This window comes from Coregonus clupeaformis, unplaced genomic scaffold, assembly GCF_020615455.1.
Source record: "Coregonus clupeaformis isolate EN_2021a unplaced genomic scaffold, ASM2061545v1 scaf0709, whole genome shotgun sequence".
NCBI lineage: Eukaryota > Metazoa > Chordata > Actinopteri > Salmoniformes > Salmonidae > Coregonus > Coregonus clupeaformis.
The window spans coordinates 90,838-106,145 of record NW_025534164.1 but is presented as its reverse complement, the minus strand read 5'-3'; the positions used below and the strand labels follow the sequence as shown (position 1 = coordinate 106,145).

Genomic DNA, 15,308 nt, shown 5'->3' with positions numbered 1-15,308 from the left:
CCCTGCCACTAATGGATGTCAGTCTATAGCCCTGCCACTAATGGAAAAGTCAGTCTAGAGCCCTGCCACTAATGGAAAAGTATTTATCGTTATCAAGCAAAATGGGTATAGATGTATAGATATAAGATATTGTAGTGTAGATGAGCGTGGTGCAGGATAGTTAGAACATCTCTGGCCAGTCCCACATGAATACATGTTTTAGTATAGATAATGTATACAGGGCCTTCAGAAAGGATTCACAACCCTTGACTTTTCCCACATGTTGTTGTGTTACAGCTAGGGGTGTAACGATCCATCTACTACATCGACGAATCGTTACAGCCTACATTTAAAATGGATTACATTTAGATTTGGTGTCACTGGTTTACACACACATCCCATAATGTTTTTAGAAATGTTTACAAATGAATAAACAATAAAAAGCTGAAATGTCTTGAGTCAATAAGTATCCAACCCCTTTGTTATGGCAAGCTTCAATATCTTCAGGAGTAAAAATGTGCTTAACAAGTCACATGATACGTTGCTTGGACTCACTCTGTGTATAATAATAGTGTTTAACATGATTTATGAATGACTACCTCATCTCTGTACGCCACAAACAGAATTATCTGTAAGGTCTCTCAGTCGAGCAGTGAATTTCAAACACAGATTCAACCACAAAGACCAGGGAGGTTTTCCAATGCCTCGCGAAGAAGGGCACCGATTGGTAGATGGGTAAACATTTAAAAAGCAGACATTGAATATCCCTTTGAGCATGGTGAAGTTATTATTTACACTTTGGATGGTTTATCAATACACCCAGTCACTATAAAGATACAGGCATCCTTCCTAACTCAGTTGCCGGAGAGGAAGGAAACCATGAGGCCAATGGTGACTTTAAAACGGTTTCAGAGTTTAATGGCCGTGATAGGAGAAAACGGAGGATGGATCAACAACATTGTAGTTACTCCACAATACTAACCTAATTGACAAAGTGAAAAGAAGGAAGCCTGTACATAATTAAAATATTCAAAAACATGCATCCTGTTTGCAACAAGGCACTAAAGTAAAACTGCAAAGAAATTGGCACAGAAATTAACTTTATGTCCTGAATAAAAAGCTTTATGTTTGGGGCAAATCTAACACAAAGCATCCCTGAGTACCGCTCTCCGTATTTTCAAGCATGGTGGTGGCTGCATTGTTATTTACATGTTATGAGTACGCTTGTCATCGGCAAGGACTAGGGAGTTTTTTAGGATAGAAAAAAACAGAATAGAGCTAAGCACAGGCAAAATCCCAGAGGAAAACCTGGTTCAGTCTGCTTTCAACAGACACTGGTAGACAAATTCACCTTTCAGCAGGACAATAACCTAAAACACAAGGCCAAATATACGCTGGAGTTGCTTACCAAGACAACATTGAATGTTCCTGAGTGGCCTAGTTACAGTTTAGACTTAAATCTGCTTGAAAATCTATGACAAGACTTAAATGGCTGTCTAGCAATGATCAACAACCATCTTGACAGAGCTTGAATAATTTTTAAAAGAATAATGTGCAAATATTGTACAATCGATGTGTGCAAAGCTCTTAGAGACTTACCCAGAAAAACTCTCAGCTGTAATCGCTGCCAAAGGTGATTCTAACATGTATTGACTCAGGGGTGTGAATACTTATGTAAATGAGAGATTTGGGGATTTAATTTTCAATACATTTGCAAACATTTCTGAAAACATGTTTTCACTTTGTCATTATGAAGTATTGTGTGTAGATTGATGAGGAAAAAAATATATTGAATCAATTTTGAAATCCGTCTTGAACACAACAAGACGTGGAATAAGTCAAGGGGTATAAATACTTTCTGAAGGCATTGTAAATAATGTATTGATAATGCATTATATTCTAGGTGAGCGTGGTTCAGGACTCTGTGAACATCTCTGGCCAGTCCAACATGAACATGCTGAAGGTCCCAGAGTGCCAGCTGTCAGACGACCTGGGGAGCCTGTGGGAGTGTTCTCGCTTCACTGACTGTTCCCTCTATGTGGGGGGGCAGGAGTTCAAGGCACACAAATCCATCCTGGCAGGTAAGACCCAGACAATACCTCTCTAACAATACCAGCAACAACCACCTCACTACCAGCAACAACCAGCTCTCTACCAGCAACAACCAGCTCTCTACCAGCAACAACCAGCTCACTACCAGCAACAACCAGCTCTCTACCAGCAACAACCACCTCACTACCAGCAACAACCCTAACCCTGGGTTGTAACCCCTCCCCCTAACTCTGACACCCCTCCTTCCCCTCCACTCCACTAGTAACAGCAGTAACACCTGGGTTCATATGGGGCTCTCCTGCCCTCCCTTACCTCAGCCGTCCCAGCTGTGCTGACTGAAGGATATGGATAGATTCCTTCACTGCTTTAGACATGGCAGCAGTTTGGTAAAGAATGCCTTGAATCACGACGTAGACATACTAATGTTGTTTTTACTTCTTTGGTTGACAGCGAGATCTCCCGTCTTTAGCGCCATGTTTGAACATGAGATGGAGGAGAGTAAAAAGGTGTGTAGTTTTATTGAGAATGACCTGATGTGAACGCATTGTGTTGCGCTGCTACTACTGTATTTATCATAGTCATAGTAACACAATGATACTGTGTCTATGTGACCTGTCTCAGAACCGTGTGGACATCAGTGATGTGGACCCAGATGTGTTTAAGGAGATGATGGGATTCATCTACACAGGGAAAGCTCCCAACCTGGAGAAGATGGCCGACAACCTGCTGGCAGCTGCTGACAAAGTAAGACTGCCAGCATGTAATGTAGCTAGTCGTTATTGGCAACCCTAACCCCAACCCCAACCCCAACCCCAACCCCAACCCTAACCCCTAACCCCTAAACCCTAACCCTAACCCCAGATGTTACAGTAGCCTGTGGATATACTGCTAACGAGTCATTTCAAATGATAATCCAATTAGTTTAAAAATGTTAAATAATCCGCATGGTTGGGGAGACTGTAACCCTACAACTCTGCTCTCTCTGTGGAGAACAACGATGTCAACCTTTGTCCTATAAAGATTATGAACTCATAAAACATCGTGATATATGATGGTGTTTCCCCCTATTGGCCAACCCCCCAAAAGAAAAAATACGTTGGGCTATAGCGCAAAATTACATGATACAACTGGACGAATCATGATGAAAGATATGGTTGTTGAAAGCCTGGACGAATCATGATGAAAGATATGGTTGTTGAAAGCCTGGACGAATCATAATGAAAGATATGGTTGTTGAAAGCCTGGACGAATCATGATGAAAGATATGGTTGTTGAAAGCCTGGACGAATCATGATGAAAGATATGGTTGTTGAAAGCCTGGACGAATCATGATGAAAGATATGGTTGTTGAAAGCCTGGACAAATCATGATGAAAGATATGGTTGTTGAAAGCCTGGACGAATCATGATGAAAGATATGGTTGTTGAAAGCCTGGACGAATCATGATGAAAGATATGGTTGTTGAAAGCCTGGACGAATCATGATGAAAGATATGGTTGTTGAAAGCCTGGGACGAATCATGATGAAAGATATGGTTGTTGAAAGCCTGGACGAATCATGATGAAAGATATGGTTGTTGAAAGCCTGGACGAATCATGATGAAAGATATGGTTGTTGAAAGGCTGGACGAATCATGATGAAAGATATGGTTGTTGAATGCCTGGACGAATCATGATGAAAGATATGGTTGTTGAATGCCTGGACGAATCATGATGAAAGATATGGTTGTTGAATGCCTGGACGAATCATGATGAAAAATATGGTTGTTGAATGCCTGGACAGAGGCTAAGTGCTGGAAATCTTTTCTAATATTCGTTTCTGGTGGAGGAGCTTCATCATGGAGTGTGTGTGTGTGTGTGTGTGTGTGTGTGTGTGTGTGTGTGTGTGTGTGTGTGTGTGTGTGTGTGTGTGTGTGTGTGTGTGTGTGTGTGTGTGTGTGTGTGTGTGTGTGTGTGTGACGCATGCCTGGATGGACCAAAGTGCCAGTCAAACTGTCTGTCTTACCGTGGTATTATAAATCATGAGCCTCATCCTCTCATAAAGCTGTGGTTGACAATATCCTATGTCTAGGGCATAAAGACACACACTTTCATTATTGTTATTTTGAAAAGCAGCAACTTTAGGACAACACCTGCTTAGGCTATTACAATATATGGGAAATAAGCTACTGTAGATAACTTTAACTGGTCTTAAAGCTTAATGATGGGCCCAGTAGCAAGATAGGTTATTGTCTCGCTCTCTCTCAATAGGAGGATGGGTTATTGTCTCTCTCTGTAGGATGATAGGTTATTGTCTCTCTCTCTCTCAGTATGATGATAGGTTATTGTCTCTCTCTCTCTCAGTAGGAGGATAGGTTATTGTCTCTCTCTCTCTCAATAGGAGGATAGGTTATTGTCTCTCTCTCTCTCAGGAGGAGGATAGGTTATTGTCTCTCTCTCTCAGTATGATGATAGGTTGTCTCTCTCTCAGTAGGAGGATAGATTATTGTCTCTCTCTCAGTAGGATAGGTTATTGTCTCTCTCTCTCAGTAGGAGGATAGATTATTGTCTCTCTCTCAGTAGGAGAGGTTATTGTCTCTCTCTCAGTAGGATGATATGTTATTGTCTCTCTCTCAGTATGATGATAGGTTGTCTCTCTCTCAGTAGGAGGATAGGTTATTGTCTCTCTGTCTCAGTAGGAGGATAGGTTATTGTCTCTCTGTCTCAGTAGGAGGATAGGTTATTGTCTCTCTCTCAGTAGGAGGATAGGTTATTGTCTCTCTCTCAGTAGGAGGATAGGTTATTGTCTCTCTCAGGAGAAGGATAGGTTATTGTCTCTCTCAGTAGGATGATAGGTTATTGTCTCTCTCAGTAGGAGGATAGGTTATTGTCTCTGTCAGTAGGAGGATCGGTTATTGTCTCTCTCAGTAGGAGGATAGGTTATTGTCTCTGTCTCAGTAGGAGGATAGGTTATTCTATCTCTCTCTCAGTAGGAGGATTGGTTATTGTCTCTCTCTCAGTAGGATGATAGGTTATTGTCTCTCAGGAAAAGGATAGGTTATTGTCTCTCTCTCTCTCAGTAGGAGGATAGATTATTGTCTCTCTCTCAGTAGAAGGATAGGTTATTGTCTTTCTTTCTCAGTAGGAGGATAGGTTATTGTCTCTGTCTCAGTAGGAGGATAGGTTATTGTCTCAGTAGGAGGATAGGTTATTGTCTCTCTCAGTAGGAGGATAGGTTATTGTCTCTCTCTCAGTAGGAGGATAGGTTATTGTCTCTCTCAGGAGAAGGATAGGTTATTGTCTCTCTCAGTAGGATGATAGGTTATTCTATCTCTCTCTCTCAGTAGGATGATAGGTTATTGTCTCTCTCTCAGTATGAGGATAGGTTATTGTCTCTCAGGAGAAGGATAGGTTATTGTCTCTCTCTCTCAGTAGGAGGATAGGTTATTGTCTCTCTCTCTCAGTAGGAGGATAGGTTATTGTATCGCTCTCTCTCAGTAGGAGGATAGGTTATTGTCTCTGTCTCAGTAGGAGGATAGGTTATTGTCTCTCTCAGTAGAAGGATAGGTTATTGTGTCTCTCTCTCAGTAGAAGGATATGTTATTGTCTCTTTCTCAGTAGCAGGATAGGTTATTGTCTCTCAGGAGAAGGATAGGTTATTTTCTCTCTCAGTAGGAGGATAGGTTATTGTCTCTCTCTCAGTAGGAGGATAGGTTATTGTCTCTCTCTCAGTAGGAGGATAGGTTATTGTCTCTCTCTCAGTAGGAGCATAGGTTATTGTCTCTCTCTCAGTAGGAGCATAGGTTATTGTCTCTGTCTCAGTAGGAGGATAGGTTATTGTCTCTCTCTCTCAGTAGGAGGATAGGTTGTCTGTCTCTCTCAGTAGGAGGATAGGTTATTGTCTCGCTCTCTCTCAATAGGAGGATGGGTTATTGTCTCTCTCTGTAGGATGATAGGTTATTGTCTCTCTCTCTCTCAGTATGATGATAGGTTATTGTCTCTCTCTCTCTCAGTAGGAGGATAGGTTATTGTCTCTCTCTCTCTCAATAGGAGGATAGGTTATTGTCTCTCTCTCTCTCAGGAGGAGGATAGGTTATTGTCTCTCTCTCTCAGTATGATGATAGGTTGTCTCTCTCTCAGTAGGAGGATAGATTATTGTCTCTCTCTCAGTAGGATAGGTTATTGTCTCTCTCTCTCAGTAGGAGGATAGATTATTGTCTCTCTCTCAGTAGGAGAGGTTATTGTCTCTCTCTCAGTAGGATGATATGTTATTGTCTCTCTCTCAGTATGATGATAGGTTGTCTCTCTCTCAGTAGGAGGATAGGTTATTGTCTCTCTGTCTCAGTAGGAGGATAGGTTATTGTCTCTGTCTCAGTAGGAGGATAGGTTATTGTCTCTGTCTCAGTAGGAGGATAGGTTATTGTCTCTCTCTCAGTAGGAGGATAGGTTATTGTCTCTCTCAGGAGAAGGATAGGTTATTGTCTCGCTCTCTCTCAGTAGGAGGATAGGTTGTCTCTCTCAGTAGGAGGATATATTAGTGTCTCTCTCTCAGTAGGAGGATAGATTATTGTCTCTCTCTCAGTAGGAGGATAGATTATTGTATCTCTCTCAGTAGATGGATAGGTTATTGTCTTTCTTTCTCAGTAGGAGGATAGGTTATTGTCTCTGTCTCAGTAGGAGGATAGGTTATTGTCTCTGTCTCAGTAGGAGGATAGGTTATTGTCTCTCTCTCAGTAGGATGATAGGTTATTGTCTCTCTCTCAGTAGGAGGATAGGTTATTGTCTCTCTCTCAGTAGGAGGATAGGTTATTGTCTCTCTCAGGAGAAGGATAGGTTATTGTCTCTCTCAGTAGGATGATAGGTTATTCTATCTCTCTCTCTCAGTAGGATGATAGGTTATTGTCTCTCTCTCAGTATGAGGATTGGTTATTGTCTCTCTCAGTAGGAGGATAGGTTATTGTCTCTCTCTTTCAGTAGGAGGATAGGTTATTGTCTCTCAGTAGGAGGATAGGTTGTCTCTCTCAGGAGAAGGATAGGTTATTGTCTCTCTCAGTAGGATGATAGGTTATTGTCTCTCTCAGTAGGAGGATAGGTTATTGTCTCTGTCAGTAGGAGGATCGGTTATTGTCTCTCTCTCAGTAGGAGGATAGATTATTGTCTCTCTCTCAGTAGGATAGGTTATTGTCTCTCTCTCTCAGTAGGAGGATAGATTATTGTCTCTCTCTCAGTAGGAGAGGTTATTGTCTCTCTCTCAGTAGGATGATATGTTATTGTCTCTCTCTCAGTATGATGATAGGTTGTCTCTCTCTCAGTAGGAGGATAGGTTATTGTCTCTCTGTCTCAGTAGGAGGATAGGTTATTGTCTCTGTCTCAGTAGGAGGATAGGTTATTGTCTCTGTCTCAGTAGGAGGATAGGTTATTGTCTCTCTCTCAGTAGGAGGATAGGTTATTGTCTCTCTCAGGAGAAGGATAGGTTATTGTCTCTCTCAGTAGGATGATAGGTTATTGTCTCTCTCAGTAGGAGGATAGGTTATTGTCTCTGTCAGTAGGAGGATCGGTTATTGTCTCTCTCAGTAGGAGGATAGGTTATTGTCTCTGTCTCAGTAGGAGGATAGGTTATTCTATCTCTCTCTCAGTAGGAGGATATGTTATTGTCTCTCTCTCATTAGGAGGATTGGTTATTGTCTCTCTCTCAGTAGGATGATAGGTTATTGTCTCTCAGGAAAAGGATAGGTTATTGTCTCTCTCTCTCTCAGTAGGAGGATAGATTATTGTCTCTCTCTCAGTAGAAGGATAGGTTATTGTCTTTCTTTCTCAGTAGGAGGATAGGTTATTGTCTCTGTCTCAGTAGGAGGATAGGTTATTGTCTCAGTAGGAGGATAGGTTATTGTCTCTCTCAGTAGGAGGATAGGTTATTGTCTCTCTCTCAGTAGGAGGATAGGTTATTGTCTCTCTCAGGAGAAGGATAGGTTATTGTCTCTCTCAGTAGCATGATAGGTTATTCTATCTCTCTCTCTCAGTAGGATGATAGGTTATTGTCTCTCTCTCAGTATGAGGATAGGTTATTGTCTCTCAGGAGAAGGATAGGTTATTGTCTCTCTCTCTCTCAGTAGGAGGATAGGTTATTGTCTCTCTCTCAGTAGGAGGATAGGTTATTGTATCGCTCTCTCTCAGTAGGAGGATAGGTTATTGTCTCTGTCTCAGTAGGAGGATAGGTTATTGTCTCTCTCAGTAGAAGGATAGGTTATTGTGTCTCTCTCTCAGTAGAAGGATATGTTATTGTCTCTTTCTCAGTAGCAGGATAGGTTATTGTCTCTCAGGAGAAGGATAGGTTATTTCCTCTCTCAGTAGGAGGATAGGTTATTGTCTCTCTCTCAGTAGGAGGATAGGTTATTGTCTCTCTCTCAGTAGGAGCATAGGTTATTGTCTCTCTCTCAGTAGGAGCATAGGTTATTGTCTCTCTCTCAGTAGGAGCATAGGTTATTGTCTCTGTCTCAGTAGGAGGATAGGTTATTGTCTCTCTCTCTCAGTAGGAGGATAGGTTGTCTGTCTCTCTCAGTAGGAGGATAGGTTATTGTCTCGCTCTCTCTCAATAGGAGGATGGGTTATTGTCTCTCTCTGTAGGATGATAGGTTATTGTCTCTCTCTCTCTCAGTATGATGATAGGTTATTGTCTCTCTCTCTCAGTAGGAGGATAGGTTATTGTCTCTCTCTCTCTCAATAGGAGGATAGGTTATTGTCTCTCTCTCTCTCAGGAGGAGGATAGGTTATTGTCTCTCTCTCTCAGTATGATGATAGGTTGTCTCTCTCTCAGTAGGAGGATAGATTATTGTCTCTCTCTCAGTAGGATAGGTTATTGTCTCTCTCTCTCAGTAGGAGGATAGATTATTGTCTCTCTCTCAGTAGGAGAGGTTATTGTCTCTCTCTCAGTAGGATGATATGTTATTGTCTCTCTCTCAGTATGATGATAGGTTGTCTCTCTCTCAGTAGGAGGATAGGTTATTGTCTCTCTGTCTCAGTAGGAGGATAGGTTATTGTCTCTGTCTCAGTAGGAGGATAGGTTATTGTCTCTGTCTCAGTAGGAGGATAGGTTATTGTCTCTCTCTCAGTAGGATGATATGTTATTGTCTCTCTCTCAGTATGATGATAGGTTGTCTCTCTCTCAGTAGGAGGATAGGTTATTGTCTCTCTGTCTCAGTAGGAGGATAGGTTATTGTCTCTGTCTCAGTAGGAGGATAGGTTATTGTCTCTGTCTCAGTAGGAGGATAGGTTATTGTCTCTCTCTCAGTAGGAGGATAGGTTATTGTCTCTCTCAGGAGAAGGATAGGTTATTGTCTCTCTCAGTAGGATGATAGGTTATTGTCTCTCTCAGTAGGAGGATAGGTTATTGTCTCTGTCAGTAGGAGGATCGGTTATTGTCTCTCTCAGTAGGAGGATAGGTTATTGTCTCTGTCTCAGTAGGAGGATAGGTTATTCTATCTCTCTCTCAGTAGGAGGATATGTTATTGTCTCTCTCTCATTAGGAGGATTGGTTATTGTCTCTCTCTCAGTAGGATGATAGGTTATTGTCTCTCAGGAAAAGGATAGGTTATTGTCTCTCTCTCTCTCAGTAGGAGGATAGATTATTGTCTCTCTCTCAGTAGAAGGATAGGTTATTGTCTTTCTTTCTCAGTAGGAGGATAGGTTATTGTCTCTGTCTCAGTAGGAGGATAGGTTATTGTCTCTCTCAGTAGGAGGATAGGTTATTGTCTCTCTCTCAGTAGGAGGATAGGTTATTGTCTCTCTCAGGAGAAGGATAGGTTATTGTCTCTCTCAGTAGGATGATAGGTTATTCTATCTCTCTCTCTCAGTAGGATGATAGGTTATTGTCTCTCTCTCAGTATGAGGATAGGTTATTGTCTCTCAGGAGAAGGATAGGTTATTGTCTCTCTCTCTCTCAGTAGGAGGATAGGTTATTGTCTCTCTCTCTCAGTAGGAGGATAGGTTATTGTATCGCTCTCTCTCAGTAGGAGGATAGGTTGTTGTCTCTGTCTCAGTAGGAGGATAGGTTATTGTCTCTCTCAGTAGAAGGATAGGTTATTGTGTCTCTCTCTCAGTAGAAGGATATGTTATTGTCTCTTTCTCAGTAGCAGGATAGGTTATTGTCTCTCAGGAGAAGGATAGGTTATTTTCTCTCTCAGTAGGAGGATAGGTTATTGTCTCTCTCTCAGTAGGAGGATAGGTTATTGTCTCTCTCTCAGTAGGAGGATAGGTTATTGTCTCTCTCTCAGTAGGAGCATAGGTTATTGTCTCTCTCAGTAGGAGCATAGGTTATTGTCTCTGTCTCAGTAGGAGGATAGGTTATTGTCTCTCTCTCTCAGTAGGAGGATAGGTTGTCTGTCTCTCTCAGTAGGAGGATAGGTTATTGTCTCGCTCTCTCTCAATAGGAGGATGGGTTATTGTCTCTCTCTGTAGGATGATAGGTTATTGTCTCTCTCTCTCTCAGTATGATGATAGGTTATTGTCTCTCTCTCTCAGTAGGAGGATAGGTTATTGTCTCTCTCTCTCTCAATAGGAGGATAGGTTATTGTCTCTCTCTCTCTCAGGAGGAGGATAGGTTATTGTCTCTCTCTCTCAGTATGATGATAGGTTGTCTCTCTCTCAGTAGGAGGATAGATTATTGTCTCTCTCTCAGTAGGATAGGTTATTGTCTCTCTCTCTCAGTAGGAGGATAGATTATTGTCTCTCTCTCAGTAGGAGAGGTTATTGTCTCTCTCTCAGTAGGATGATATGTTATTGTCTCTCTCTCAGTATGATGATAGGTTGTCTCTCTCTCCAGTAGGAGGATAGGTTATTGTCTCTCTGTCTCAGTAGGAGGATAGGTTATTGTCTCTGTCTCAGTAGGAGGATAGGTTATTGTCTCTGTCTCAGTAGGAGGATAGGTTATTGTCTCTCTCTCAGTAGGAGGATAGGTTATTGTCTCTCTCAGGAGAAGGATAGGTTATTGTCTCGCTCTCTCTCAGTAGGAGGATAGGTTGTCTCTCTCAGTAGGAGGATATATTAGTGTCTCTCTCTCAGTAGGAGGATAGATTGTCTCTCTCTCAGTAGGAGGATAGATTATTGTATCTCTCTCAGTAGATGGATAGGTTATTGTCTTTCTTTCTCAGTAGGAGGATAGGTTATTGTCTCTGTCTCAGTAGGAGGATAGGTTATTGTCTCTGTCTCAGTAGGAGGATAGGTTATTGTCTCTCTCTCAGTAGGATGATAGGTTATTGTCTCTCTCTCAGTAGGAGGATAGGTTATTGTCTCTCTCCAGTAGGAGGATAGGTTATTGTCTCTCTCAGGAGAAGGATAGGTTATTGTCTCTCTCAGTAGGATGATAGGTTATTCTATCTCTCTCTCTCAGTAGGATGATAGGTTATTGTCTCTCTCTCAGTATGAGGATTGGTTATTGTCTCTCTCAGTAGGAGGATAGGTTATTGTCTCTCTCTTTCAGTAGGAGGATAGGTTATTGTCTCTCAGTAGGAGGATAGGTTGTCTCTCTCAGGAGAAGGATAGGTTATTGTCTCTCTCAGTAGGATGATAGGTTATTGTCTCTCTCAGTAGGAGGATAGGTTATTGTCTCTGTCAGTAGGAGGATCGGTTATTGTCTCTCTCTCAGTAGGAGGATAGATTATTGTCTCTCTCTCAGTAGGATAGGTTATTGTCTCTCTCTCTCAGTAGGAGGATAGATTATTGTCTCTCTCTCAGTAGGAGAGGTTATTGTCTCTCTCTCAGTAGGATGATATGTTATTGTCTCTCTCTCAGTATGATGATGATAGGTTGTCTCTCTCTCAGTAGGAGGATAGGTTATTGTCTCTCTGTCTCAGTAGGAGGATAGGTTATTGTCTCTGTCTCAGTAGGAGGATAGGTTATTGTCTCTGTCTCAGTAGGAGGATAGGTTATTGTCTCTCTCTCAGTAGGAGGATAGGTTATTGTCTCTCTCAGGAGAAGGATAGGTTATTGTCTCTCTCAGTAGGATGATAGGTTATTGTCTCTCTCAGTAGGAGGATAGGTTATTGTCTCTGTCAGTAGGAGGATCGGTTATTGTCTCTCTCAGTAGGAGGATAGGTTATTGTCTCTGTCTCAGTAGGAGGATAGGTTATTCTATCTCTCTCTCAGTAGGAGGATATGTTATTGTCTCTCTCTCATTAGGAGGATTGGTTATTGTCTCTCTCTCAGTAGGATGATAGGTTATTGTCTCTCAGGAAAAGGATAGGTTATTGTCTCTCTCTCTCAGTAGGAGGATAGATTATTGTCTCTCTCTCAGTAGAAGGATAGGTTATTGTCTTTCTTTCTCAGTAGGAGGATAGGTTATTGTCTCTGTCTCAGTAGGAGGATAGGTTATTGTCTCAGTAGGAGGATAGGTTATTGTCTCTCTCAGTAGGAGGATAGGTTATTGTCTCTCTCTCAGTAGGAGGATAGGTTATTGTCTCTCTCAGGAGAAGGATAGGTTATTGTCTCTCTCAGTAGGATGATAGGTTATTCTATCTCTCTCTCTCAGTAGGATGATAGGTTATTGTCTCTCTCTCAGTATGAGGATAGGTTATTGTCTCTCAGGAGAAGGATAGGTTATGTGTCTCTCTCTCTCAGTAGGAGGATAGGTTATTGTCTCTCTCTCTCAGTAGGAGGATAGGTTATTGTATCGCTCTCTCTCAGTAGGAGGATAGGTTATTGTCTCTCTCTCAGTATGAGGATAGGTTATTGTCTCTCAGGAGAAGGATAGGTTATTGTCTCTCTCTCTCTCAGTAGGAGGATAGGTTATTGTCTCTCTCTCAGTAGGAGGATAGGTTATTGTATCGCTCTCTCTCAGTAGGAGGATAGGTTATTGTCTCTGTCTCAGTAGGAGGATAGGTTATTGTCTCTCTCAGTAGAAGGATAGGTTATTGTGTCTCTCTCTCAGTAGAAGGATATGTTATTGTCTCTTTCTCAGTAGCAGGATAGGTTATTGTCTCTCTGGAGAAGGATAGGTTATTTTCTCTCTCAGTAGGAGGATAGGTTATTGTCTCTCTCTCAGTAGGAGGATAGGTTATTGTCTCTCTCTCAGTAGGAGGATAGGTTATTGTCTCTCTCTCAGTAGGAGCATAGGTTATTGTCTCTCTCTCAGTAGGAGCATAGGTTGTCTCTGTCTCAGTAGGAGGATAGGTTATTGTCTCTCTCTCTCAGTAGGAGGATAGGTTGTCTGTCTCTCTCAGTAGGAGGATAGGTTATTGTCTCGCTCTCTCTCAATAGGAGGATGGGTTATTGTCTCTCTCTGTAGGATGATAGGTTATTGTCTCTCTCTCTCTCAGTATGATGATAGGTTATTGTCTCTCTCTCTCTCAGTAGGAGGATAGGTTATTGTCTCTCTCTCAATAGGAGGATAGGTTATTGTCTCTCTCTCTCAGGAGGAGGATAGGTTATTGTCTCTCTCTCTCAGTATGATGATAGGTTGTCTCTCTCTCAGTAGGAGGATAGATTATTGTCTCTCTCTCAGTAGGATAGGTTATTGTCTCTCTCTCTCAGTAGGAGGATAGATTATTGTCTCTCTCTCAGTAGGAGAGGTTATTGTCTCTCTCTCAGTAGGATGATATGTTATTGTCTCTCTCTCAGTATGATGATAGGTTGTCTCTCTCTCAGTAGGAGGATAGGTTATTGTCTCTCTGTCTCAGTAGGAGGATAGGTTATTGTCTCTGTCTCAGTAGGAGGATAGGTTATTGTCTCTGTCTCAGTAGGAGGATAGGTTATTGTCTCTCTCTCAGTAGGAGGATAGGTTATTGTCTCTCTCAGGAGAAGGATAGGTTATTGTCTCGCTCTCTCTCAGTAGGAGGATAGGTTGTCTCTCTCAGTAGGAGGATATATTAGTGTCTCTCTCTCAGTAGGAGGATAGATTATTGTCTCTCTCTCAGTAGGAGGATAGATTATTGTATCTCTCTCAGTAGATGGATAGGTTATTGTCTTTCTTTCTCAGTAGGAGGATAGGTTATTGTCTCTGTCTCAGTAGGAGGATAGGTTATTGTCTCTGTCTCAGTAGGAGGATAGGTTATTGTCTCTCTCTCAGTAGGATGATAGGTTATTGTCTCTCTCTCAGTAGGAGGATAGGTTATTGTCTCTCTCTCAGTAGGAGGATAGGTTATTGTCTCTCTCAGGAGAAGGATAGGTTATTGTCTCTCTCAGTAGGATGATAGGTTATTCTATCTCTCTCTCTCAGTAGGATGATAGGTTATTGTCTCTCTCTCAGTATGAGGATTGGTTATTGTCTCTCTCAGTAGGAGGATAGGTTATTGTCTCTCTCTTTCAGTAGGAGGATAGGTTATTGTCTCTCAGTAGGAGGATAGGTTGTCTCTCTCAGGAGAAGGATAGGTTATTGTCTCTCTCAGTAGGATGATAGGTTATTGTCTCTCTCAGTAGGAGGATAGGTTATTGTCTCTGTCAGTAGGAGGATCGGTTATTGTCTCTCTCTCAGTAGGAGGATAGATTATTGTCTCTCTCTCAGTAGGAGAGGTTATTGTCTCTCTCTCCAGTAGGAGGATAGATTATTGTCTCTCTCTCAGTAGGAGAGGTTATTGTCTCTCTCTCAGTAGGATGATATGTTATTGTCTCTCTCTCAGTATGATGATAGGTTGTCTCTCTCTCAGTAGGAGGATAGGTTATTGTCTCTCTCTGTCTCAGTAGGAGGATAGGTTATTGTCTCTGTCTCAGTAGGAGGATAGGTTATTGTCTCTCTCTCAGTAGGAGGATAGGTTATTGTCTCTCTCAGGAGAAGGATAGGTTATTGTCTCTCTCAGTAGGATGATAGGTTATTGTCTCTCTCAGTAGGAGGATAGGTTATTGTCTCTGTCAGTAGGAGGATCGGTTATTGTCTCTCTCAGTAGGAGGATAGGTTATTGTCTCTGTCTCAGTAGGAGGATAGGTTATTCTATCTCTCTCTCAGTAGGAGGATATGTTATTGTCTCTCTCTCATTAGGAGGATTGGTTATTGTCTCTCTCTCAGTAGGATGATAGGTTATTGTCTCTCAGGAAAAGGATAGGTTATTGTCTCTCTCTCTCTCAGTAGGAGGATAGATTATTGTCTCTCTCTCAGTAGAAGGATAGGTTATTGTCTTTCTTTCTCAGTAGGAGGATAGGTTATTGTCTCTGTCTCAGTAGGAGGATAGGTTATTGTCTCAGTAGGAGGATAGGTTATTGTCTCTCTCAGTAGGAGGATAGGTTATTGTCTCTCTCTCAGTAGGAGGATAGGTTATTGTCTCTCTCAGGAGAAGGATAGGTTATTGTCTCTCTCAGTAGGATGATAGGTTATTC

The 15,308-nt window shown here is 41.8% G+C and overlaps 1 protein-coding gene across 1 annotated transcript in view; it reads left to right on the top strand.

The window, feature by feature from the left end:
• LOC121560686 (speckle-type POZ protein-like A) overlaps positions 1-2,775 on the top strand; it is a gene marked incomplete at its 3' end in the record, with an annotated part of 37,631 nt that extends 34,856 nt beyond the window's left edge. The window contains exons 7-9 of the mRNA XM_045216431.1: positions 1,883-2,060; positions 2,482-2,537; positions 2,653-2,775. Coding sequence (XP_045072366.1) covers positions 1,883-2,060; positions 2,482-2,537; positions 2,653-2,775 — 357 coding nt within the window. The remainder of the gene's footprint in view (positions 1-1,882; positions 2,061-2,481; positions 2,538-2,652) is intronic.
• Positions 2,776-15,308: the final 12,533 nt, after the last annotated feature.